The sequence below is a fragment of the Hyperoodon ampullatus genome (genome assembly GCF_949752795.1).
Source record: "Hyperoodon ampullatus genome assembly, chromosome: 15".
NCBI lineage: Eukaryota > Metazoa > Chordata > Mammalia > Artiodactyla > Ziphiidae > Hyperoodon > Hyperoodon ampullatus.
In genome coordinates, this window is record NC_136928.1 from 53,803,326 (window position 1) to 53,828,377 (window position 25,052).

At 42.2% G+C, this 25,052-nt stretch overlaps 1 protein-coding gene across 1 annotated transcript in view; it reads left to right on the plus strand.

Annotated features, from left to right (window-relative positions):
* The window catches only part of THADA (THADA armadillo repeat containing), a gene marked incomplete at both ends in the record, with an annotated part of 312,306 nt that overhangs the window by 221,723 nt on the left and 65,531 nt on the right, over window positions 1–25,052 (plus strand). Inside the window, one exon of the mRNA XM_079720411.1 lies at window positions 13,883–13,977. Within this exon, the coding sequence (XP_079576537.1) occupies window positions 13,883–13,977 (95 nt within the window). The remainder of the gene's footprint in view (window positions 1–13,882; window positions 13,978–25,052) is intronic.

A 25,052-nucleotide genomic window follows, 5' to 3' on the forward strand; every position in this document is an offset into this window, starting at 1 on the left:
TGCTGCTGGTTCTGAGACAGTATTTGAGGGCCAAGGGTCAGAGAGTGGGCCCCTAGGAGCACCCAGTTCCACCCCGCCCGTTGAAATACTCCACCTTCACACCCTCATTCTCAGGGCTTGTGTCTGGAGCTTGGAGCCATGGGAGAGGGTGAGGCTCCTGAAGGGGTCAGCCCAGAATTCTTCCTCCATCCACCTGGGATGACCTGCACCGAGGGGGACCGCATGACCCCAGTGCTCTCTACAGGAAGTCCGCACTCCCTTGTCCGGGCAGCCATCCCAGTGGACTCAGTGCCTGGGGTAGGACCCAGGCTTTGTTGGCATGCAGTGAATATTTATCATTTTGAAAAATAACAGTCTGATATTCTGGTGAGAAAAACAGGCTCTCAAGAATACAAGAACAGGTCCCAAGGTTACTAGGAAATCAACCTTGGAAAATAAATTTTTGAATAAAACAGTGCTGATGGAGGGAAGAGATGATGGAGGGAGCTTATGTTTGTTGAAGACCTCCTCTTTGTGCTGGATCTAATGATTTGTTACCCCAAGTTAATTCTTATTTGCAAAAAGTGTTAGCTGTATGATCCATGCACTTCCTATACAGCTTCCCCATCAGTGCTCCTGGCACCCCCTTGTCACTCCTCTGTGTGATCCTGCATCTCCCTAGTACTGCCTTCCCTGTCCACCCCGTTAGCCATACTCTCATGTGCTCTCCCCATTTTCTCTACTTCTTACTGGTCCCCCCACTAAGCTGAGGTGGTGTGAACCTGGAAGGCCTGGGATTTAAACACATAAGGAAAATATGCTTATAGAGACAAAGCTAGGGCTGGCTTTTGTGTGGCAATCCCAGTTCTGCCACAGGGGGATCTGTGGCTAGCTGCAGAAGTCCTGGTTTAGGGTTCTGTTTTGCTTTACAGCTGAAGACAGCAGTTATTTTCTAACCACCAGATTTATTCACACGAGAGACTACACTTCCCAGGCAGAAATCCTGGGATTTAGGTCTGATTCTGTTTTCCCACTGTCCCTTAGCCCTTCCCAAATCCCTCGTGCCTTCTGGACCAGTCCTCTCCCCAGGCAAGAGGTCCTTCTTTCACAACTGCTCCGAGGGGCCCCAGCCCTTTGCCACAGCTGCAGGTTGCGTTTCATTCCCATGCTGCTGAAATGAATCCAGTTGAGATGGGTTGTTAAAATATTCAGATGATCATGTGGCATTTTAAGGCTATCATTTGTGGTCCCTGCCAAAACGTTAAGGGAAGCAAGCCTTAACAGGGATGGTTACTTACATAGCAAGTTTCCAGGCATTGCTGGGGGTTGGGTTTGCTTTTGGTTTGTTTCTTCTAAGCTCTTTTTCTTTTTTTCACAATAAAAGTTTCTCCAGTACTCCCCTGCCCCCTTTTTAATTGCTTTTCTTTCAACCCCCAGATTTTATTGGGGAGGGAGATTCTCATCAGGACCCCTCTTTAATCCTCCAGCTCAGCCTATTCAAAGTCTCTTTGAGCCTCACACATATTTGAATGATGAGAGAAATGAAGTTGGTGTATTTTAGACCCAAGCTTGTTGACATTTGTTCACTTCCCTTTCAGACTTCTCAGGAATGTTCAAGGTCATGATATCTCGGGATGAGATCCTGTTTGTATTTTTAAAAACAGAGACATTAAGTTAGCACATTTCAACCCAAAGCAATGGACAAGGTGCAAAACATTTTCTTCATTAGATATTCCTTTTAAAAATATGTCAAGTCTTAAAAGAATAAGCTGTCTAAGAAGTGAAGCTTGAGAATATACGATATACTTCTTGTTGACAGACTAAGCTTATGGAAACTAGTCAGGTAAAAGCAGTCAGAAATGATCAGTATATTAAACTGTGCCTTTGAATAAGTTGCCCAAGATCAAAGCTTCTTCATATTGCAGTGAGAAATATAGTTTGTTTATGCAACTGCACATCAAGAATTCAACCCCCAACTTTCTACTTTTAAATATAGAAATCTGCAGACCTAACCTAGAGGTAGTAATTAGTTTGATAAAGGGCTCAGAAATATCTGTCTTGCTCCACTTGTAGCTGTTGGCTTCCTGGGGTATTGTTGTTGGAAGATTTGGGCAGTGTTGTCATTGCCCGGCTTGCAAGGGATGCAGGCTTTAAATGGCCTCAACACATTTTCACAGTATTATGTAAAACTCTAATATAGTGGGTTATTTTTTTTTTTCCTTACATGTGACATGCTTCATCTTTTGGGTAAATCAAGACCTTGGTTACCTTCACTGAGCCATTCCCAATGAATCCAAGCCAACTCAGATCCACAGACAGTACAAAGCAGTGTCATAGGCACAGTGGGGGATATAGAGATGAATGATATTGTCCCTATTTCGAAAACCAAGTGAATAAGACAGGTGTGGATTTAAGTAACTGTAGACAAGTATGAATTTAGTAAATGCTGGAATGAGGTCAGACTGTATCACAGGAGCCAGCTAGTGGGGGTTGGAATGTCAAGGATGTCTTGGAGAAGGGAGAAGTCTTTAAAGACTAGGTGAGATTTAATTGTTAGATAAGGTTAATTTTCATAGATTGGAGAATGAGTGAAGTTATAGTGGTATAGAGCCTATGTTGCTAAGTAAGTTGTGAAGGTCTCATTGCCCAAGTACAAAGGAAGGAATCTTAGTACAGTGCTCAGCATCGTGGGGACCACCTAGGCATATATAATTAAGTCTCTATTATTGTCAAAGTTTAGCTATGATCCAGTCTAGTTGAAAAGAGCTTATCCATGTGAAACAACCAACAATGACATTCATGTAGAATTCTAACTCTGTAGTACATATAATAAGTATATGAATTCAAAAAAGAATGTGGACTGGGATAGCCAGGGAAGGCTTTCTAGGGGAGTTAGGTATTTGAGCAGGGTCTTAGAGCATGGGTGTGATTTGGAAACGCCAAAAGTGGTGGGAAAAGAGCATATCAAGATGGTGGACAGTATGTACAGTGGCACACTGTTGGAGAAGGCATTTGCATGTGGGCCGGTGGGGGATTAGAGCTGGAGAAGACATGGTGTGTTTGGAGAGCAGTGCAAGATTTGATAAGAGACCAGTTGTGGCAGGCCTTAAATGTCAGCCAGAGGAATTTGGGTCTGATCCAAGAGTTAAGAGGAAGTCAGTAAGCTCAGGCTTACATTGGTAAATAGGCTGCTGTCTCCATGCTCATGAGATACACTGAGGGGTGTGTTAAATCTTTCCAGCCTCTCTCAGTGATCGACAAAATCTCCAGCCCCTCCGGGAGGTTAACAAAAGCTCCCTAGTAGCAATGCACCAGCTCTGTCTGGCACTTGGAGGCCCCTGTTGCCTGCCTGGGCAGCTCGTGTTGGGAATAGAGATGCTGCTTGTGTGCATTTTAGACTTCATGGCTATTGTCTGCTCAACATTGCTAAGAAGACCGTAGAACCACAGCGTTTATAGCAGGAAAGGGAATTTAGAGATCATCTAATCCAGTGGAATCCTTTCTTCAAACAGAAGCTTAAGTGGAAGTTCAAGATGTTCAAGATAATAGAGATGGCAAATACGCTGCAAGTTGAGATGGGGGCCTGGAGGCCCACCCACATAGCTTCTGAGCCATTGGGAGCCCCAAAAGGGACTCCAAAGAGCACCCTGACTCCCTATTTCAAAACAGGGATCTAATCCAAACCACTCTCTGTAGACAGGAAAATAGACACAAGGGGGCAAGTGACTTCTTCCTACTTGACAGATGTGTCTGGCTCCAAAGATAGCCCAAATTAGGGATGTATTCAAGAAATAGCAAATTTGTTTTCTGCCTCTTGATTCTCTTGCTTCCTCTGCTGCAGCCTGATCATCCTCACAGAAAATACCACAACCCCAGGCCCTTGAGCTGTCCAAGGCCCTCTCTCAGGAGCGGCCCTCCTTGGATAGGGCACCATGCACTAGACCTTATTGCCATCAAAACTTTGCTATTCTAGATCCCCTTTCCTCAGAAATCCACTCTCAGCTGGCTGACTGCCACTTGGTATGGCCAACAAATCATGCTCACGTGTTACCAAGTGCTAATGTATAAATAAGTTAATTCTTCTGGGTAGTACAACTGTTTTTCAGTAGTGATCTTCTGGAGGCAGTGCCTTTAACTCAAGTCAGTAACTTGGGGGCAGGCTTTCAGGCAGCACACAGACCTGGCGGGAGCACTTGTTGAGGCCTCACTTGGCTTCCTGCTTCTCTGTCCTCATACTGAGCTGACTTAGCCTTGGTGCGTTTGTCCTATGTGGCCAGCTTCGGGCTGACCCTAGGAAGGCTTGTGGGGCACGTGGGCAGGTCTCACGTGAATAGGCCAAGGGAGCGGATTTGAGAGAGACCCTCCGAAGCCTCACTGTCATCCTTCCCCTCAGCTGCCGGTGATGCCCAGGCTTCCTCAGCGACCGGACTGGCCTGCAGGCCTCTGGAAACAGCTTCCCATGCACGTTCAGGAGTTTATTCCCCCTTGAGCCGGAAGGGACCCTCACCAGCCCAAAGGCCCTGTATTCCTGGGTGATCACAGGGAGGGTCACTTGGAGAGGCACTGGGTGAGTGGAAAAGCCTCTAGCTGTGAACGCACCTCCCTGAGGTTGAGGGAGGCAGGGTGCACTCGCGGGTAGTAGGTCTGGGTTCTGACACCTGCTCAACTACTAACCAGTGATGTGTGGCCTCGAACTTCTTTGGGCTTCAGTTTTTATCTGTAAAGTTGGAAGCTCCAAAATGTGCAATAGGTGAGGGTGGGGAAGGACATGGTGAGTAATGGGTATGCAGGTACAAAAGAGCTAAGCAAATACGGGGAATATTTATTGTCAGATAGCTAAGTCTTTGTCTGCATCATCGGCCATGTTGAAACAGCTGTGCTCAGAGCCTTGCTCTTCACAACACTGGTGACCAGGACACAGCACCAGAGTGCGTGGCTGCAAACCGAAATACCCTAATTGTTTGGCACAGGGTCTCACTTTTCATCTGATTGTGTTTGGGACACACGGATACAATTTGTCTAGAAAACCTTGGTTCTATTCTTGGTTTTTTGCCCCAATCTTGGAGAGGTCACTTGAGCTATATGAGCTACCTTGTTGATTTATAAAAATGGGAATAATAATGCCTACTTTTCTTCTCTCTTAAGAATCTTTTAAAGATAAAATATTTTTCGAAGATTAAACTTTTAATAAAATGCCGTTGATGTTATTATTATTGCCAAGGCTAATTTCTAAGTGTGTGCTTCGCCAGGTTCACATTAGCAGAGTCCTGACTGTACTGTTAGAAATTCTCACCTGTGATCTACATGCAGACTTCTCACGCAGCTTCTAGAAGTGTTCATTCACCTCACTTAATATATCCTTTTTTAATAATTCTAGGGAGAAAGTAAGGTTGAAAAGAAAGGGGACTTCTGTTAGCATTTTATATAATAACCGAAGCTATGTATCATCCAAGCCCCAAACTGTACAATAAAAGTTTTCTTGGATAATACTTTTCTCCCATAATTCCTAGCACATTGCTTATTAAGTTATTAACCAGCAATTCCTCTGGCAGCATATTAAACTTTACTTTTAAACAAGTCACAGAAGGGGGGAAACATGCATCTCTCATAAAAGGAATAAAAAACATACACCCTCTAAAACGGTTTCTTCAGGCTTTGAACAAATCCCAAGCCCCACACAAGGTCCCTTTTTCCTCATTCTGTACACATAACTTGAGTGTTAGTACATTAATGAGAAAAAGATGCCTAATAGAAAGATGGAAAAATATGAGGGCCTCTGGGGGTGTGGGAGGCTCCCTGGGGGTCCTCTGAAAAGGCAGGTGAGCTTTCATGGAGGGAAAGGCAAAGCCTTGGCATTGAGCTTGTGGGGTTCCTCTTGAGCAACAGCACTCCCAGGGAAGCAGAGGCGGCTGTGGCTTCGACCTTGACCTAAGAAGTGCCCCAGGGCCTTGTGCAGACTGCCTGGGCCTTTGCGGAGTGCCGACCCAGAACCTTGGTAAAGTGGCTATGGCCCCCTGTTTTCACAGATTCCGTCCCCCAGGGACCAAAGCAGCCTTTCCAGGGGCGACCCCATGTGCTCTGTAGCACATGGCTGGACATTTGGTCCCTTTCTGGACAGACTCACAGCTCATGGTCCCTTGCTCTGTGCATGACGACTTGGTAAGAATTCCTTACGAATTGGTCAACCACCAGAGCAGGGCACGAAGATGGCTTCACTTTAAAAGGAAAATCCAAGTAGGAGGGCTCTGGGGCAGCTTATACATGTGGGTGTGAGTATAAACACTTGCAACGCTCCAGCCCAAGAATGGCTGGATGGAAGTTGGAACATAACCATAAAAAAGCAGCTCTGCCGTCACCCACCTCCCCTCCCCCAGGGGAGGGCAAGGTAAACGAGCAGCCCCGGGTAGCCAGTCAGGGCCTGCGTGCTGCTGCCAGCTGGCCCCTCATGCAGATCTGAATTCTGGATGTTACAGCGGGGGAAAATAACTTGTTTAAAAATATATATTCTGCAATTCATGACCGTTTGGCATCTTGGTTTAAACAAATCCCTTATTGTTTCTCCAGGAATGCCGTATGATGTTTGCTTGGCTGGGGGCTGTGGTGAAAATGGAAGTCAGAAGGGATAGAGGGGTTCTTTTTATTTCATTTACACTTCCACATTTATATGACTTAATGTAGCCTGCCTCAGAGAAGTACCTCCTGCCTCCTAACCACAGCAGCTCTTCCTTTTAAAACCAAATGTAGGGAGAGGCGGCGTCTGGTCTGCAGAGGGCTGCCCTCGTCGCAGAGTCTCAAACTGCCGAGGACTACAAAGATGGCCAGTGGGATCTCTGGGAGACCAGAGGAAGGTCAAAAAAATATCCCATCAGGTCAGCCATTCAGACTGTCCACAGAGGCTGTTCTCTAATGGTTAGTCAGGGAAGGTTTCCTAGAGGACAGGCTTTGAAGTGAGTTTTAAATACAGGACACGGCGTGGCTGGACATGTGTCCAGTGGGGGACCGTGGCAGGGCGTGGGAACACATTATAGACTATTTCCCTCCTCCCTCTTCTACTACTTTTCCGCTCTCTTTACCCTTCCCTTCTTCCCCAACCCCCGGCCCGACATCTCACCTGCCTTCTCACCTACTTTCCCTCTCTTTTTTCTGGTTTTCTTCTTTCCAGCCTATTTCAGGCCCCGTGGTGGTCCCCGGGATATTGCTTCATTGACTCCACTGCTGGCTCCACGTTGAGAGGCTGCTCGTGCTTTGTACTCATTGCGGTGGAGACCAGAAGTGACCTGTGTAGGAGTGAGCCCACGTAGGAGCCCAGATTAGAGGAAGAGCCCACAATGGGCTGTGATGGGGCCCTGCCAGGACTCACGACCCAGAGTCATTCTAAGCCATCAAGCTGGCCAGCTGCACCTATTTGATTTTCTGGTCTTCATTCTTCCCGGCATGTGGCGAGCATGTTCCCACCTTTGTATCTTTGCTCCAGTGAACTCTCCTGCCTGGAATTCCTTCTTTCCATTCACTAGCTAAATCCTTCCATGTCTCCAGACCCCTCCTCCATGACATTCTCTAAAACTGTTTTTTGTGTGTTTTGTTTTTCTCCACATACCCCACCACCACCACACACACACACACGTGCATGTGCACGCAGCCATAAGCTCTTCAAGGCCAGAACCTTATCCCTTCCCTCCATTTCTGTTCCAAGTAGGATATCCCCCATGGTGCTTAGTAAAGGTTTCTAGATTAATAAAGTTAAGCCATGAGTCTAATCAGGATTCTGTGGGAGTAATTCCCTGGAGACTGGAGTGACCTTAGACCCTGACTCTGTTGAAGTCCAGATATGGTCTCGGGACTTAGAGACCTTAACAAACACTAGCAGCCTAAAGCCAGAACAGCTGTTTTCAGCCCACTGAGTATGGCAGTGAATTCTTCTGGAAGAGTTTTGTATGTCCAAAGTGAACTATTTCTTCCAGGGAACCCACCAAGGCTTCATGCTAATGAGCAGGGATCCCAGCCTTCCAGCATGACTTGGATCGATGGGGTCCCACTAGGGCTTCAACCCTTTGGAGCTTTTGGAGCTCTTAAAGGTCACTCCTCGGCACTCCCATTTGGGGCATGTCACCCATCCGCTGTCGTTTCCTGCTGTCCCTCCCCTTCCACATCCCCTTTGCACATCTTGTTACTTTTCAAACATGTCACATGCTGTCATCTTTGGACATGGTGCTTCCTCTGCTGGGGTCATTCTGTCCACGGTCTGTCTCCCAGACTCCCCCTCATCCTCCAGCTTTGCCAACGCACTTCTGGACTCACCTAGGCATTTCCCCCTTCCCCATCCTTAATTTTCACTCTGTCAACCCCTCCTTTGGGCACCCATCATACCATATGATTGGTTGTGTGTTTCTGTCACTAAACTAGTGGCTTTCAAGGTTTTCTGACAGCCACTCACAACAAGAAATACATTTTACAGATGACTTTGTACTGTGTGTGTATGTGTGTATATGTGTGTATATATACACATATATATACATATATACACACATACACACACACACACCTATGAAATCTTGTATAGTTTGATATTTTACTGTCTATGTAACATATGAACAGTCTTCAAAAAAAAAAGCAACAGACAGGGAATTTACTCAAGATTTATTAGAGTATTCAATTTTGGGAATGTTAGCATTCGACATATCCACCATCATTTTGGATATCAAGCATACCCCACTGATACCATTCAGTATAATAGAGGGTGACTTATAACCTGGAAAAGAAAAAGAAAGGAGTTAGACTAAATCAATCAATATTTTTACTTAAAATTATTACATTTTATAAATTATTTATATCAAAGATAATTTATTAAAAATTCTGGACAAGGATTTATAGAAATCTTGTGTATAACAAACAGTTTAAGAGAATGATGCTTACCCTGACTGCTTTGATGTACTGGGATTATATTTTCTTCATCTCTCCCTCCTTCCCTTCCCTAGCTAACTCTCCTTCCTCCGCCATCCCCCCCTTCCTCTTCCTTCCTTTCTTTCTCTTATGCTGGTCACCACCTACTAGTTTATTTCATAACTAACAAAATGGGTCATAACCTACAGTTTGAAAAACACTATTCAGGACTCTAAGTTCCTTGAGGGCAGTGACTGCGTCACTGAAGCATTTCATCTTCATATTTCCATACCCTGGCACTATTCCTGGCTCTCAAGTTTCCTCTTAGTAAATGTTTTCTGAATGAATGGGCTGCAGTTAAAAAGCTCTGCAGCCACTGGGATTCCGGAAGGGACAGGAGAAGTGAATAATTTATCACAGACTTCCCAAGAGCTCCTGCTGTCCTCTAGACACTAGGGCCATTGTGGATGAGTCTGGGAAGTCTTCCTGTCTCTGCCCTGCCTTCTGCCTCTCCCAGCTTCCAGGAGAGAGGGCAGGAGGTTTAATGAAGTTCAGAGATCAGGTTGTCAGGTGGGTGTTTGTCAAGGGACAAATGATAAGAAGAGTGGAAGAAAGAGTTTTAACAAGCCCTTCATTTCACTTTATATAGTAAACTTAGTCCTCGTAGTACCTGATTGCTGCTACTCCTTCTAAAACCACTATTATGCTGTTTTTCAGCCCATCTGTTAGACCCTGACCACTCCTGACTTTTTTCGAACACTCTAAATCTTTATTATACCATGCCCCATGCCAGGATTTTTCCATTTGGGGGAAGAAAAAAAAAATCCCCAAACCCACCAAAACCCTGTGGCTTGGTTTCCTGTCCAGCTGGCTTGCTCTTTCCCAGGATTTTATTCCCATCATCAAAGTGGCTTGACAGACCGAGAACAAACCTCTGGCTCACCCTGAACTCACAGTGTACCATTTCCAAGTCAGAACAAACATCAAGCAATAGGGAGAGAAAAAGAAAGAGAAAAAAAATTATTTTCCTGACTTAGAAGCCAGTTCAGAGTGAAGCCCAACTCTGATTCCAGACAGCGATGTTCTAAGGCTGAGGCTGAGGCTGAGGCTGTGGCTGTCCTCGAGGGTGGAGCCTCAAACAGTGGACTCCAGGCCAGAATTTCTCTCTGAGTCAGTCTCGAAGGAGAAGCCATGGATGGACTCCTTTGTAGCCCCAGATCCTCTCTGTTTCCTGGAATCAAGAGCAGCAGCCTTTGAGGGAGCCTCCCATGATCTCGTTAGACTACGTTAGACTTGGCCTAGAGCCTCACAGTTATGGGAGCAGTCAGAGTGGTCCCTGCGGTGTCCCAGGAGGCCTGCAAGGTCGGCAGCCTGTGCCAGGTCAAGAGAAGATGCAGAATGCTTCAGCCTGGCAGGGGGCTTTAAAGATTGCCAGCCTTTCCTCCCTATTCATTTAGAAATTAAAAAATATATATTAACCTAGCTAAAAATCTCATGGAAAGTAGGCTTGAAACCCTGTAGGGTCAGGGGTAGGCGGGGAGACCCCTGAGTTCCTCCAGACTTGAAAGTCATACCAGTTTCCCAAAAACTTCCCTTTATGGTTCCGTATGGCTTCACCAGCAGAAAAACATCTAGGGTGAGAAGCTATGACTCTATGAGGCCAAGTGGAGCAAGGAGCACACCAGGGAGCACCAGTTAGCACGGAGTATCCCACCTCCTGAAAGCCTGGCTTGCCTCACTCTTGTTTCCACCTTCTCAATACATTCTCTGTCTTCCCGGGCTGGTCTCTCCAGGTCCCTGGACAAGCCAAACTCATTTCTTCCTACATCTGTTGCCCCCTCTCAAAATCCCCTTCCTTGTCAGCTTTGTCTATCTAAATTCTTCCCATCGTTCACAGTCCAGTTGGAATTACATCTTCATAAATCCATTTCCATGTCTCTAGTCCACCCTAATATGTTCTTTCCCTTAACTCCTTACATCCTGTCCCGAAGTTTGTCTTTGTTTCTGTCTCCATAATGAGACAAAACTCTCCGAGATCAGAAATCATTTCATGTACATCTCTTCTCAGCACCTAGCTCAAAGCTGGATGCTCAGGAGGCCTTCCACCTGCTATCTGCAGACCATTTATTATTCAGCCCTGTGCTTCATGTCTGATAATTCATTAACCCCTAGCATTAGGTTTTCTTGCTTTCTTTCTTGAGTGACCATTTTTTTGGGGGGAGGGGAGGATATCCCACCTGTTAAACAGTGGAAATGCCAGAACTGGAAATATCATTAAAGAAGTTTTCATAGACTGTGGGCTTTTCAACTTCACAGGTCAAGTTATGGACTGACCTGGGGAAAATTGGATAAAGACAAAAGATAGGGGTAACATTTGGGGAGGGGGAATTCCAAATAGATCAAAGTGTTAACAAGAACAAAAAAAGGAACTGTAAAGTACTAGAAGAAAATATGGGAAAATTAAAAAATATATATCTGTATTTATGTTGGAGAAGGGTTAGAGTGTTAGCATGACATAAAATCCAGAAGGCATAGATAAAAATATTAATATATTTCACTGCATAAAACTAAACATTTTTGAATTGCAAAAAAATATTATAGATAAAGTTAAAAGACAGATGATAAACTGCAAAAACATATTTGCAACACATGTGACAAAGGGCAGATTTCCTTAATATACGAAGAGCTCCTACAAATCAATAAGGAAAAGACCAATAACATAATGGACAGGAGATTTGATTATAGTTCACAGAAAAGGAAATTCATATGAGAAGCATATGAAGGGATGGTCAACCTCACTTATAATAAAATAATTGTGACTTAAAACAATGAGATACTGTTTTTCACTTATCTTGGCAAAGGTCTAAAAGTTTAATTACTGTGTTGGTCAGGTTGTTGGTGGGTGGGATTCTTACACACTGTTGGTGAAGGTATAAATAGGTACAGTCTCTTTGGTGAGCATCTTATCAAAATCAAGCAAAATTTTAAATGTGCAAATATCTTGATCCAGCATTCAGCTTTTAGGGATTTCTCTTTTGAGTACTCATTCACATGCATAAAACTCATGTACATATATCTTTATTGCAGCGTTGTTTTCAGCAAAATATCTTTAACAATCTGAATTATTTCAGTAGGGGACAGGTACATCCATGAAATGGAGCAGTTCACAACCATTTAACAAATAAGGCGAGGGCTTCCCTGGTGGCGCAGTGGTTGAGAGTCCGCCTGCCGATGCAGGGGACACGGGTTCATGCCCCGGTCCGGGAAGATCCCACATGCCGCGGAGAGGCTAGGCCCGTGAGCCATGGCCGCTGAGCCTGCACGTCCGGAGCCTGTGCTCCGCAATGGGAGAGGCCACAACAGCGAGAGGTCTGCGTACCGCAAAAAAAAAAAAAAAAAAAGAGTTAAACAAATAAGGCAAATCTCTGTTTTTAATAGAATGATATATCTAAAATATATTAGCGGGAAAAAAAGTAATACTCAGAACTTAGTATGTAGTAAACCACTACTTATATAAAAATAAACAAGTGGGTAGCTATAGATAGATGCTTGTAAATGAATAGAATGTGTCTGGCAGGGTATACTGTAGAAAGTAGTAATAGCGGTTGCCTCAGGGGAATAGAACATGTGGGTAGATGGTGGGGGCATGGAAAAGGAACTTTATTTTTACTGCATACCCTTCTGTACTGTTTGAATTATTTTTATACCGTGTGCATGTGTTACCTGTTTTTTAAAACTAATTTTTTAAAATAGCCAGGCGTAGGTATGAAATTAGGCCAAATGTGAGGTATACACATAAACTAGTAGTTATGTCGGGGAGCAAGCAAATACTGTAGGTGAAGCAAGTCAGTGGGACGGAAGTGAGGCAGGTCACCAATGGGGAGACCTTGAAACAAGACAGTTTTAACTTAAAAGTGTCTGATTTGCTTTTCATGCAAATCATGCATATCCCTAGGATATGGGCAGTTCAGGACAGAGTGTGTATAAACTTTAGGGAAATGGTAAAACTGTTAATTTACAGGGAGTGAGAAGGATGGATTGAGGGTTCAGGCCAGATGGACATATACTAACCAGAACTTGTGCCCTTCCCTCATCTGAGGTGGGAGGCAGGGGAGCAGGGCGGGGAATGTGCCACATCAATGCTGACAGCGACCCACCGTGAGGTGCGGTGATTAAGGTGTCAGTCGTACACGTCAGGAATCCGATTCAGGTCACAGAGATACTAAGTGGCAAAGCCAGCGTTCAAACCCAGATCTGTCCCTACTGTTTCTACTGCTTGCCCTGAGTTCTTAGTGCACCAAGGAGGTTTGGGCCCTTTTCATGGTCAATATGAACTGAGGCTCAGAGCCGGGGGCTTTCAGTGCTGTACTCAAAAGAAGGTCTTCATTCTTTTTTATCTAGACCCCCTAAATCGGAGCCCACTTACTTTTTCCAGCGTGTGGTTCAAAGCGTAAAAAAGAGCTGCTCCATTGATTGAAAGAAGAAAAAAATCTCATTTATCGGGAAAGGAATGTCTGTTGCAGTGTTTGTTAATGCTTTTCGCGTGTTTGTTTTTTCAGCTGGTTATTTTAAGTCCCTAAATATGGTTTATCATATGTGAGTGCAGTTCTCCTCCGAAATGCTAAATCAGTGATATTCATAACCAATGATTTCCCCCCTAAATTTGTCCAGTTCAGAGGAAGGTAACAGAAAATGGTGTCGTATTCCCCCTACCCCCTTGTTTCCAAATAACTGGGATCAGATATTGGTTGTCGTCTGTTTTCAGTTGATTTTCTTTGGAGCCAGAGCATAGAGTTTTCTCTGTTTCGTACACTCACAGCCCCAACCTCCACCATATGCACTAGGATTTTATTTTCTCACTTGACTTGCTCGTGTGTTCTCACCATTGGTGACTGTCCATCATTTTTAGCATTCATTACAACTCTCTCACGTGCCTGGTAGAAAATACCCATTTTCTCTTTTCTGTGACTCAGGCTTCAGAGAGAGAAAATATCGATTTATTTTCTGTTCTTTTCTTTTCTAGGCAAAATCCATGTTTGGTGACCAGAGCTGTGTATATTGATATTCTCTTCCTGTTGACTTGCTGTCTTGACAAACCCTCAAAAGACAACCGGCCAGGTATGAGTCATATTTGTATCATATTTTGGAATGATTACAGGTCTTTGAAATGTAGGGAGGGTTTTGAGCGGCTCTACCACGCACTCCCCCACCTTCTACTTTTGCAGGACTAACCACATATCAAAATTAAACATAGTGTCATATGGTTTCCTCATAAAAGCTTCCCAAGGAAACTTGTCCTTGTTTAGTTGCAAGTTTGTTTTCTATTTGGTCATTCAGGGAAGAGTCTGGACTCTACTTGATACCCTCTGTATTTCTGAGACCTTGGCTCTTTCCTATTTCATACATTTTCTTTGAAAGGTCATCATTTTCAATAACTCAGAGTTCATTCTGTTCCATTTTGTGGAGATAGCCGAGTGGACTCATTTGATGCTGGAGCCTGGATATTTGAGACTCAGTCTCAAATCCACCCCTCGCTACCTTGAGCTCTGACTTTATACGTGTTCCTTGGTGTCATGTATGTTTCCTGGTATGGGCCCCAGATCCACATGCAATTGTTCTATTTTCATCATGATTCACAAAGTGGTTTTCTTGAAAGGGAGAGGGGCAGCTCCAAATAAAAAAATGTTTTGATGTGTTTATATAAGAGGCCTCAGGAAGTGCTGTACATGAGTTCCAGGCCACAGACTGAAACTGATTTTCATCAACACAAACTGGAATGCAGGGTAATGAGCCTGCAACTGGTTAAAATCAGCCTCTTCTAATTGATTAGGCCTGTCTAAAGGAGGCTACAATTACAAAGTCAGATTCTGAGTACAAGCAGGCCAGGCCTTTCCTCTGTTACATTTAGTCTGTCAATGATTTGTTGTCTTCAGTAAATATATTCAGGCTGTCAGAGTCCAGCTCTGTCCATATGGAACCCTGTTCCCAAATTCAAACCAATTTAAAATGCTTTGGGGGGGAGGTGCGAAGCTGCCTCACTCGTATCAATGCATATTAGCCCACAAGGCCCCTGTGGCCATGCAGAGGTAGTAAGAACACACCTGGACTTTGATCAGCTCCACGTCCCTGCATAGGGGTAGCTGTTGCATCCTTTTGGTAGAAGAGGATCATATAGTTTTATGGCTGTGAAACGCTTCTAGTTTATACCTCTTATCCCAGCATAATTATTAATAATGCCCCTTTTACTCTTGAAAGTGTCCAGGTTTGCACAATAAATCACAGGTCACCCAAGCTATAAGGGACCTCAGGGTTGCGTCCACTTTATTTTACACTTGAGTTAACTGGGGTCCAGAGATGTTATATAAAGAGATTATGAATCAGGTGTTACCAAGTAAATCATGTGGGGTTTCTACCATTTTTGTATTTCAGTTCCAGATTTCATGTCGCTTAGTAATACTTCTCTGCTTAATGTCTAGAGAGCCTTGTCCGTGAAAGAGTGGCTCACTACTTACAAATCCATTCACTGGGTTCCTATCATAGTTGTGTGGTTGACTATAATCATTAGGTTTTTCTGAACTAAGTGTTTCTTGGTGTATTCGTACCATTATTTCTTGTCTGGAAGGGTTTAACACTTGAATGTTGTAAAATACCCTTCTTTCTTCTCCAATTGCCTGTCCTTTACTGATGAGCTAGGTTCCTCCATGAAGATGACTTCGGCCTTTTGGAATCATCCTTTCCACAAACTCTTGCATTATTTAGCGTTTGTGCCCCAATTAAATGTGATCACAAGCTGTTGTTTATTACTCAACAGTATTTCACTTGCATCAATGTATTATACCTCTTAGAGTCATTACTTTGCAGAGTAAGATATGCAAGGGGTGGGGCACTTTTACTCTTTCTCTAACATGACAGCTATAGCTCTAAATATTTAATCCTGTACTCTCCAGTATGGCAGTCACTAACCACATGCGGCTCTTGAACAACTGAGATGTGGCTGATCGAAGTTGAGGTGTTCTATAAGAATAAAATACACACCAAATTTCGAAGACTTAGTATAAAAAAAGGTTAAATTTCTCAATAATTTTTACATTGATTACACATTGGAATGATAATATTTTTGATATATTTGTTTAAATTAAAAGTATTATTAGGGCTTCCCTGGTGGCGCAGTGGTTGAGAGTCCGCCTGCCGATGCAGGGGACACGGGTTCGTGCCCCGGTCCGGGAGGATCCCACATGCCGCAGAGCGGCTGGGCCCATGAGCCATGGCCGCTGAGCCTGTGTGTCCGGAGCCTGTGCTCCGCAACGGGAGAGGTGAGAGGCCCGCGTACCGCCAAAAAAAAAAAAAAAAAAAAAAAGTATTATTAAAGTTAATTTCATCTGTTTCTTTTTAAAATGTGGCTATCAGAAAATCAAAAATTACATATATGGCTCATATATTCCTATTGGACAAGCACTGATTTTTTCCAGTCCTTTGGGAATTGCCCTCGTAAGCCACAGGATATATATATGTGTGTCTTCTGTATGACTGCATGTATTCATATACTACATCCACACAAATAGTGGTAGCAAATTTTCCTCCTTTGAGGATGAATTAGATATTTAGAACTAACCAAATGTCAAATAAAATGGCAGTTAAGGTAGATAGCACTGTTTAGGATAAAAGTAAACTGTGAGCTTAAAATAATTAAATCGATTCTTGTGCGTTTCATAAATTATTTCCAAAGGCAGTTTGAGCAATAGCTAAGTGTATCACCAAACAAGGTGATCACTTACCTGGATGTGTAGATTTCAGTATGATTTCTAAGTATTGTCATGACAGTTTTACCTTGTAAATGCCTTGAAAGAATGGATCGTGGTTAGGTCCTGTGTCCCCCAACTAAGCAAGTAGTAGGCCTGCGTTAAATGGATTTGTTATTAACTGATTGATTGAAATGCAGAATTTTCCTCAGTTTTTAGAATAGTAACAGGTGTCATCAAGATATAAATCTTATTTAAACTCATGCATCAATCACATGTAAATTCATTTTCCAAATTCAAGTCAAATGTATATATTATGTGTATATGTTTGTAAATACACATCTATCTACCTCTAAAGCTCGCAGAGCTCAGAGTAGGGAGTACACCACATAGGCTTTAAAGCTAGATCCCTAGGTTTGAATCCCAGGTCTGCCATTTACTAGCTTTCGTGACCTTAGGCAAGTCCTTTAACCTCTTTGAGACACTTTTCCTCAATTGTAACTGGGGATATAATAGGATCTATACCTTAGAGTGGTTGTCAACTAACACATGTAAAGTCCTATGTAAAGAATGTACTTTGCATGGCACAGAGTAAGTGCTCAATAAATTTTAGCTACCATTAATATTATTATCATCGTTATAATTATCACTGGCTGGAAACTATGCATCTAATCCAGTTTCCTGCAGCCTGGCAGAGTTATGGTCAATCCCTCACATTTACAACTCTCCTCATGTTCTTAAACATTTTCAAGAAAGAAGAAATTCCTGCTTTCCTAGGAAAACACTGAAGCATACCTGGCTTGGAATGTCAAGAATCCACCTTGGAATCCACTTGATTAGGGATGCTCCTGCCCCTCTGACTGATCCAGAAAAGGATCATCTTGTGGTTATTGTTCATTAATTTTTTTTGTTCATCAGACGTGACATGCTAACGTCAGACAAGTTAAGCACCTACATCTGGAGAGACATATGATATGTTTGGGGCTTATAAGTAGGTCCAAAAAGGGATTACAGATGCTATAAAGGAAGTGTGTATGGGATACATCGGAGGCACTAAAGAATGAAAGGTCGTTTCTACTTGGGAGGACAGGGAAGCCTTCAAAGAGGAGGAGGTGGTTGAGCAGAGTTTTGAAGATGAGTAGAAATTCACCAGATGGGCAAAGGACAGGTGGGTATTATAGACAGAGGAAGGAGCATGTCTGCAGCCACAGAGGCTCACGTCAGCACAGCTTTCAAAGAACTGGGACAGTGCGATTACAGTGTTGGGTTCAAGGACAGGAGGTGTGACTAGAAGTGAGGCTGGGAGGCGGGAACTCGGTCAAGGAGGGAGTCATGGTCCAAAGTCTAAGGAGCTCGAACTTGACCCTGTAGACAAAAGAGATTATCGGAGGATATAAGACAGAGGGTAGGGTCACGTGGTTTTTAAGACAGAGTGACATTTTCTGTGCCCCCAGCCTTAAAGGAGTCTTAGGATCCTTAATGGAGCCAGGTTCCTTTGCCCCGGAAAAAGAATGTAACTGTAAATGCATTCATGGAATGTCAGGGCATTGTCATAACCATCATTGAGGGTTTGGGAGATGGGAGGTCTGAAGTGGAGGACTAGAGTTAAAGGCAGTACGATGCTGAAAATAGTTGTTTTAGCATTGATTTTAGGGGGATTTCTTCCTCTTATTTTCCATTTTACTGATGTTACATAACATAATTCTGTTTTATTCATATGTGTGTATATACATGTATTTCAACAGTAACTGTATCTAAATATGAATCTTAAAGGAGATTAATTGTTCCAAAAGAAAAGAAGTAATGTCAATTTCTGGGAAACGTTTTTGGAGGGAGGAGGATCTGCCTGTCTCCTCTCAAACAGTATTCCGTAAGTGACCTTGGAAGGCTATTTCTACCTCTAAAATGTCTTAGAACATTGAAGGGCTGGGGGCATAAACAATGAGAAAACCAGTGAAGGGGAAAGGCAGAGAAGATGATTAGAACAGCTTAAGATAATGATGTGTTTTGTGTAATTCAGACTTTTATCTTAGTACTTCCCAATCATTTGAGGTTTCCTTAGCCATTAACTAGGTTTTAAAAATTCCAAATCTGGGGGTTTTGTTTTGAGTTTGAAAGTGATTTAAACCCACAAGGACTCTCTGTCCCCTGTATTCTTTTTCCTCTTCTGAATCCAGCTGTCATCATTAGTATATATCAGTTTCCTGCTAGAAAGAAAATTATAGTCTCCAGTTGGAGTTGGGGGGATGAGGAAGAAAGAGCCTAACTGCTCCAAGGACTCAGAGGCTGCGTTACAGGTCTGGGCAGGGACAGGGAAATGGAGAGCTTTCATTCTCATTTTAAACCCATCTTAAATTATTTGCTCTCAGGTTGGAAATTTTCCATTGAAATATCTGTTTACTGAAATACTATCTGAGACTTGACTAAATATTTACTCCCTTTTTTCTGAGAGGTGGACTTTCTATTTCTCTCTTATGCCCACACCCCTTAAATTTGTGTTTTTCACAGCTACTGAATTGAACATTTTCTTTTACCAAGTGTTTAAACAAATATCTTACCTATTTGCACTGTCTGACTTTCAGTTTAAGTTCTCTTGGTGGGTTTATGAGTGGATTTTTCCTTTCCTAGTCTCCATTTTACTAATTTTATGCAACCCCGTTCTTTCTTTTGTAATTATGTTACATATTAAAATGTGAAGCTTGAAGAGGATTAGTTATTCCCAATGAAATAAAGAAAGGACATAATAACAGTTTCCAAAAAGTGTTTTAGGTGGAGAAGGATTTGTCCATCCTACCCACATCGTGTAAGTGATCTCAAAAGGCTGCTTCCCTACCCCTGAAATGTATATAGGAGGCCCATTATATTCTAATTTTTAGGAAACATTACTTTCAGTATCATCTCCCTTGTAGGGATCATAATAATTATGGCCAACATGTACTGAGCATTTAACTCCATGCCAAGCACTGTGCCAAGCATTTTGCACACATTAGTGAAGGAGGTACTAGTGGTTCTTCATTTTAGACGTGAGGGAACTGAGGAGCAGAGAGAACTGCCTGACGTCACTTGTATAGTAAGAGAGCAGAGCCCGAGCTCTCCAGCCGCCTCCACCGTGGTCCCGCAGCACACTCAGGCCTGAGTCAGGAAAGCCACTCCTTGTCTCGGGGATGGTGCCTTAGACCCCTATGTTGATTCAGCTTCCCGGGCTTCTGCCCCTGCTGCAGAATCCCCAGGCCTCAGGGAGGGGTCCCCCTTTCCAGTAGCTTCGCGATCACATGCTTTTATGGGGACTTTCTTGCCTGCACTGCTATCTCCCGTCTCCGGGGTGTGTGGAATAATATGAGAGCGTACCCAGGGCTAGTTACTAGAAAGAGAAAGCTTAACACTCCCGGGCAGCTACCTGCCCTTTTCCCCTTTGAAAGTGGACCCACAGCCACTGCATGAAAGACTTCCTAATACCAGGCGGCTGGTGACCGCATTTTGTGGTTTCTTTGTTAGTTGGCATTTATAGTTCGGATCTCATCATTCTGCCAAGTGCAATAAACACTTTGTTTTAACTAGAATGTAACTTTTATTATTGTTATTATTTTTCTTCTAAATGCCTTAAAAGTGACCAGCTTGTGAGCATGAAGTCAGGATCCCTAAATAGCCTGAATGCCAAGTCAGTGTGCCTTGTAGATCAGTACAAGATTAGAAGACAGGCTCTCATTTTTTACTGCTTGTGTTTATATCATGGAAGTTCGGTAACATAAGCCCTCCCAAAGGCCAGCTTAGATGTTGATGGTGGTTAAATGGTAAAAATCTGTGAGAAGTATTCAGTGATGCCTTGTATTTGTACTGCCTTGAACATGAATAATATATGTGTGACAAGAATAAATATAAGGTCAATGGGGTTTTTTTGACATATAACTTCCTTTACCTCAGTTCCTGGGACATATAGCCAAACAATTACAGAGAATAAAAACATTGGCAACTTACAAACACCTGCTTTGATTATTTGGTCTAATTAGGTTAAATTTAACCAATCCCATCTGAACAAATTGAAAACAATTCTTATCTGTTCCCGCGGTCATGCACTTTTATCGGTGTTGGATGCAGATGTGTTTAATATGACGCAGTTGATGCTATTCTCTCAGCTCTGGGTGGGAGATAAAAGGGAATTGAGAACATATTTTTAGAGTCTTCTAGGGACTTTGTATTTATGGGTCTGCAGCTATGAAATTTCAAAAAATAAATAGGCTTTGTTATCAATAAATTAGTTGCCTTTCTCCGAAACACTGGGACTGTCATCTGAACTGTTGCTTTTGCCAAAGGTCTCTTTCCCAGGGAGCAGTGAACTCCTAAAATGAGCAGATGATTCCTAGCTACCATTCAGAAAGAATAATACAGGATGTGTTATTAGATTGCTAGGTTGATGTGGTATTGATCCCTTGTTAATTCCAAGCCCAGTTCTGAGTACAGTGGCCCACAATTCTTAGAATTTTAGAGTTTAGAGATCATTTTATCAGTAAGTAGAGTGGAAACTGTAACAATTAAGTGACTTGCCCAAGGTCATACACCTGGTTAGTGAAAAAGTCAAGCTTTCCTGGCTCCTGGTCCACTGCCCATTTCTGTGACCAGAGTTAATAGTGTTGAGAGTTGGGCCAAGTGTCTGGATCTGTAACAGAACCATGTCATGAAACCTTCGTACTCACATTTCCACCCCAGGAGTCAAATACTCTTCCAGTGGGCAGCTGGGGTCTCAGAACATCCGTGATTTCAGTTTTCTATGTGTTCCTGTCTTGCCCCACTCTAACCCCAGTCCTCACAGATAATCTGAAACTAGTTTCCCATGTCTGTTAAATTAGTTAAGCAAGATGTTTTTGAAAGCTTATTCTAGATATTTCATGTAAATGGAATCATACAACATATAGCCTTTTGTGTCTGGATTCTCTCACTTGAAGTTTTCAAGGTTCATCCATTTTGTAGCATGAGTCTTTTCTTTTTTTATGACTGAATGATATTCCATTGTTAGATATACCATGTTTTGTTTCATCAGTTGATGGACGTTTGGATTGTTTACACTTTTTGGCTGTTATGAATAATAATGCTATGAAGATCCATAGACAGGTTTTTGTGGGGATATATGCTTTCAGTTCTCCTGGGTATTTACCTAGGAGTAGAACTGCTGGGCCATGTGCCAACGCTAAGTTTAACTTTTTGAGGAATTGCCAAACTTTTCCCAAAGAGACTGCACCACTTTACATTCCCACTGGCAATGTATGAGGTTTCCAATTTCTCCACATCCCTGACAATACTTGTTATCGTCCATCTATTGATTATAGCCATCCTAGTGGTATAAAGTAGTATTTCATTGTGCTTTTGATTTGCATTTCCCTAATGGCTAATGATGTTGGGAATCTTTTCTAATGCTAATGAGCCATTTTGTACACCTTCTTTAGAGAAATGTCTGTTCTGATCCTCTGGGTTGTTTGTCTTTTCATTCTTTTTTTTTTTTTTTTTTTTTTTTTTTTTTTTTTTGCGGTACGCCGGGCCTCTCACTGTTGTGGCCTCTCCTGTTGCGGAGCACAGGCTCCGGACGCGCAGGCTCAGTGGCCATGGCTCACGGGCCCAGCCGCTCCGCGGCATGTGGGATCCTCCCGGACCGGGGCATGAACCCGTGTCCCCTGCATCAGCAGGCGTACTCTCAACCACTGCGCCACCAGGGAAGCCCTGTCTTTTCATTCTTGAGTTGTAAGAATTCTTTATATATTCTGGATATTAATTCCTTATCAGATATACGATTTGCAAATATTTTCTCCCATTCTGTGCACTGACTTTTGACTTTTGTGTTAATGTACAAAAAGTTTTAGTTTTGATGAAGTCCAACCTGTTTTTTCTTTTGTTGCTTATGCTTTTAATGTCATATCTAAGAAACTGTTGCCTAATCCGAGGTCACAAAGACTTGTATACATTTTCTTCTTAAGAATTTAATAGTTTTATGTCTTAACTTTTCGGTTTCTGAGCCATTTTGAGTTAATTTTTGTATTTGGTGTGAGGTACAGGTCCAGCCTCATCCTTTTGCATGTGACTATCCATTTGTCCCGGCACTCTTTGTTTAAAAGACTTCACCTTTCCCCATTGAATTGTCTTGGCACCTTGGTCAGTCAGAAAATCAAGTGACCATAAATACATGGATTTTCTGGACTCTCAGTTCTATTTCATTGATCTGTGTGTCTGTCCTTATACCAGGACCACACTGTCTTGATTATCATTGCTTTATGATAACTTGAAATCAGGATGTGTGAGTCCTCCAACTTTGTTCTTTGTTTTCAAGATCGTTTTGGCTGAGTCCTTACATTTTCATTCAGATTTTAGGTTCAGCTTGTCAATTTCTGGAAAAAGAAAAGTCAGTTAGGATTTTGATAGGTATTATGTTAAATCTGTAGTTCAATTTGAGGAGTATTGTCACTATAATAATATTATATCTTCAGATATTCAGATCAGAACACAGGGTGCCCTTCCATTTATTTAGGTCTTCAATTTTTTTCAGTGATGTTTTGTAATTTTCAGTGTACACCTCATGAACATCTTTTGTTAAATAATTTATTCCTATTTTATTATTTTTGATGCTGTTGTAAATGGAATTATTTTCTTAATTTCAATTTTGGATTGTTCGTTGCTACTACACAGAACTATAGTTGATATTTGTATATTAATCTTTTATCCCATGACCTTATTGAACTTACTTTTGCTTATTTGTTTGTCTGTTTTTGTGGACTTAGAACTTTCTGTATATGAGATCATGTCCTGTGCAATAGTGATAGGTTTTACTTCTTCCTCTCCAATCTGGATGCCTTTTATTTATTTTTCTTGCCTAATCACCCTGGCTAGAACTTCCAGTACGATGTTGAATGGAAGTGCCTTGTTCCTGATCTTAGGAGGAGAGCTTTTAGTCTTTCACTATTAAATATGGTGTTAGCTGTGGGTTTTTCATAGATGCCCTTTATCAGGTTGAAGAAGTCCCTTCTGTTTCTTGCTTGTTGAGTGTTTTTATCATAAAAGAGTGTTGGATTTTGTCAAATTCTTTTTCTGCATCTAATGAGATGATCGTATAATTTTTGTCCTTTATTAATGTGATGTGAGTCATGACTTTTTCTTGCTGAGTAGTATTCCATTATATGCATGTGTTGTTTATATTAATTCACCAGTTGAAATACATTTTGGCACTTCCACTTTTTGGAAATTGTGGATAATGCAGCTCTGATAGCATTATTCCACTTTTTGGAAATTGTGAATAATGCAGCTCTGAGCATAGAAATATTTGTGTGGCCATATGTTTTTATCCTTCATAAGTAAAACCTAGGAAAGGAATTACTAGGTCATATGATAAGGATTCTTTAGGTAATAAGAAGCTGCCAAACTGTTTTCCACAGGGCCTTACCACTTTGCATTCCCAGCAACAATGTATGAGAGGTCCAGTTATTCTGCATCCTCATCTAGACGTGGTATTGCCCCGCTTGTTAATTTTAGCCATTCTGGTACATGTGTAGCGGTGTCTCACTGTGATTTTAATTTGCATTTCCCTAATGACCAGTTATGCTGAGCACCTTTTCATGTACCGTATTTGCCATACATATATCTTTCTTGGTAAAGTGTCTATTCAAATCTCTCATGCATTTCTTTTTTAAATTGTGTTTTTCTTATTACTGAGTTGTGAGAGTTCTGTGTTCCGGATATAAGTATTTTATACAAACATTTGTTAAAGATTTTCTACCTATCTGTTGCTTGTCTTTTTTCTTAACAATGTCTTTTGAAGAGCAACTGTTTTTAATTTTGATGAAGTCTGATTTATCCATTTTTTCTCTGTGTCTTATGCTTTTTGTGCCCTAGTAAAGAAGTCTTTGCCTGTCCTAAGGTCACAATGATGTTCTCTCAGGTTTTCTTCTAAAGTTTGTTTTGTCTTTTTTTCTTTTTTTTGGCCGTGCCGCACGGCATGTGGGATCTTAGTTCCCCGACCAGGGATTGAACCCCCGCCCTCTGCATTGGAAGCGTGGCATCTTAACCACTGGACCGCCAGAGAAGTCCCAGGTTTTCTTCTAAAGTTTGCTATTTAAGGTTTTACGTTTAGATCCATGGTCCACTTTAAGCTAATTTTCGTGTATGTCATGAGATAAGGTCAAAGTTCTCTTTTTAATTTTTTTTTCATATGAATATCCAGTTGTTCTGGCTCAGCAAGATCTCTGGGCTCTGGGTTCCCCCTCTCTGTGCTGGAGCGTGGAAGTTGCCTTTAGGTAGTAGTCCAGGGCAACTATAAGGCCTACCTTGTTTGTTTCCTTCTCTCAGGGAAACATACTACTCATGTCTGATGTTTAAAAACGATAGTTTCATACATCTGTCTAGTTTTCTAGTTGTTTATGGCAAAGGGCAATTTCTGTAGCAGTTAAACTTTCATGGGCTAAAGCAGAAATCACTTTC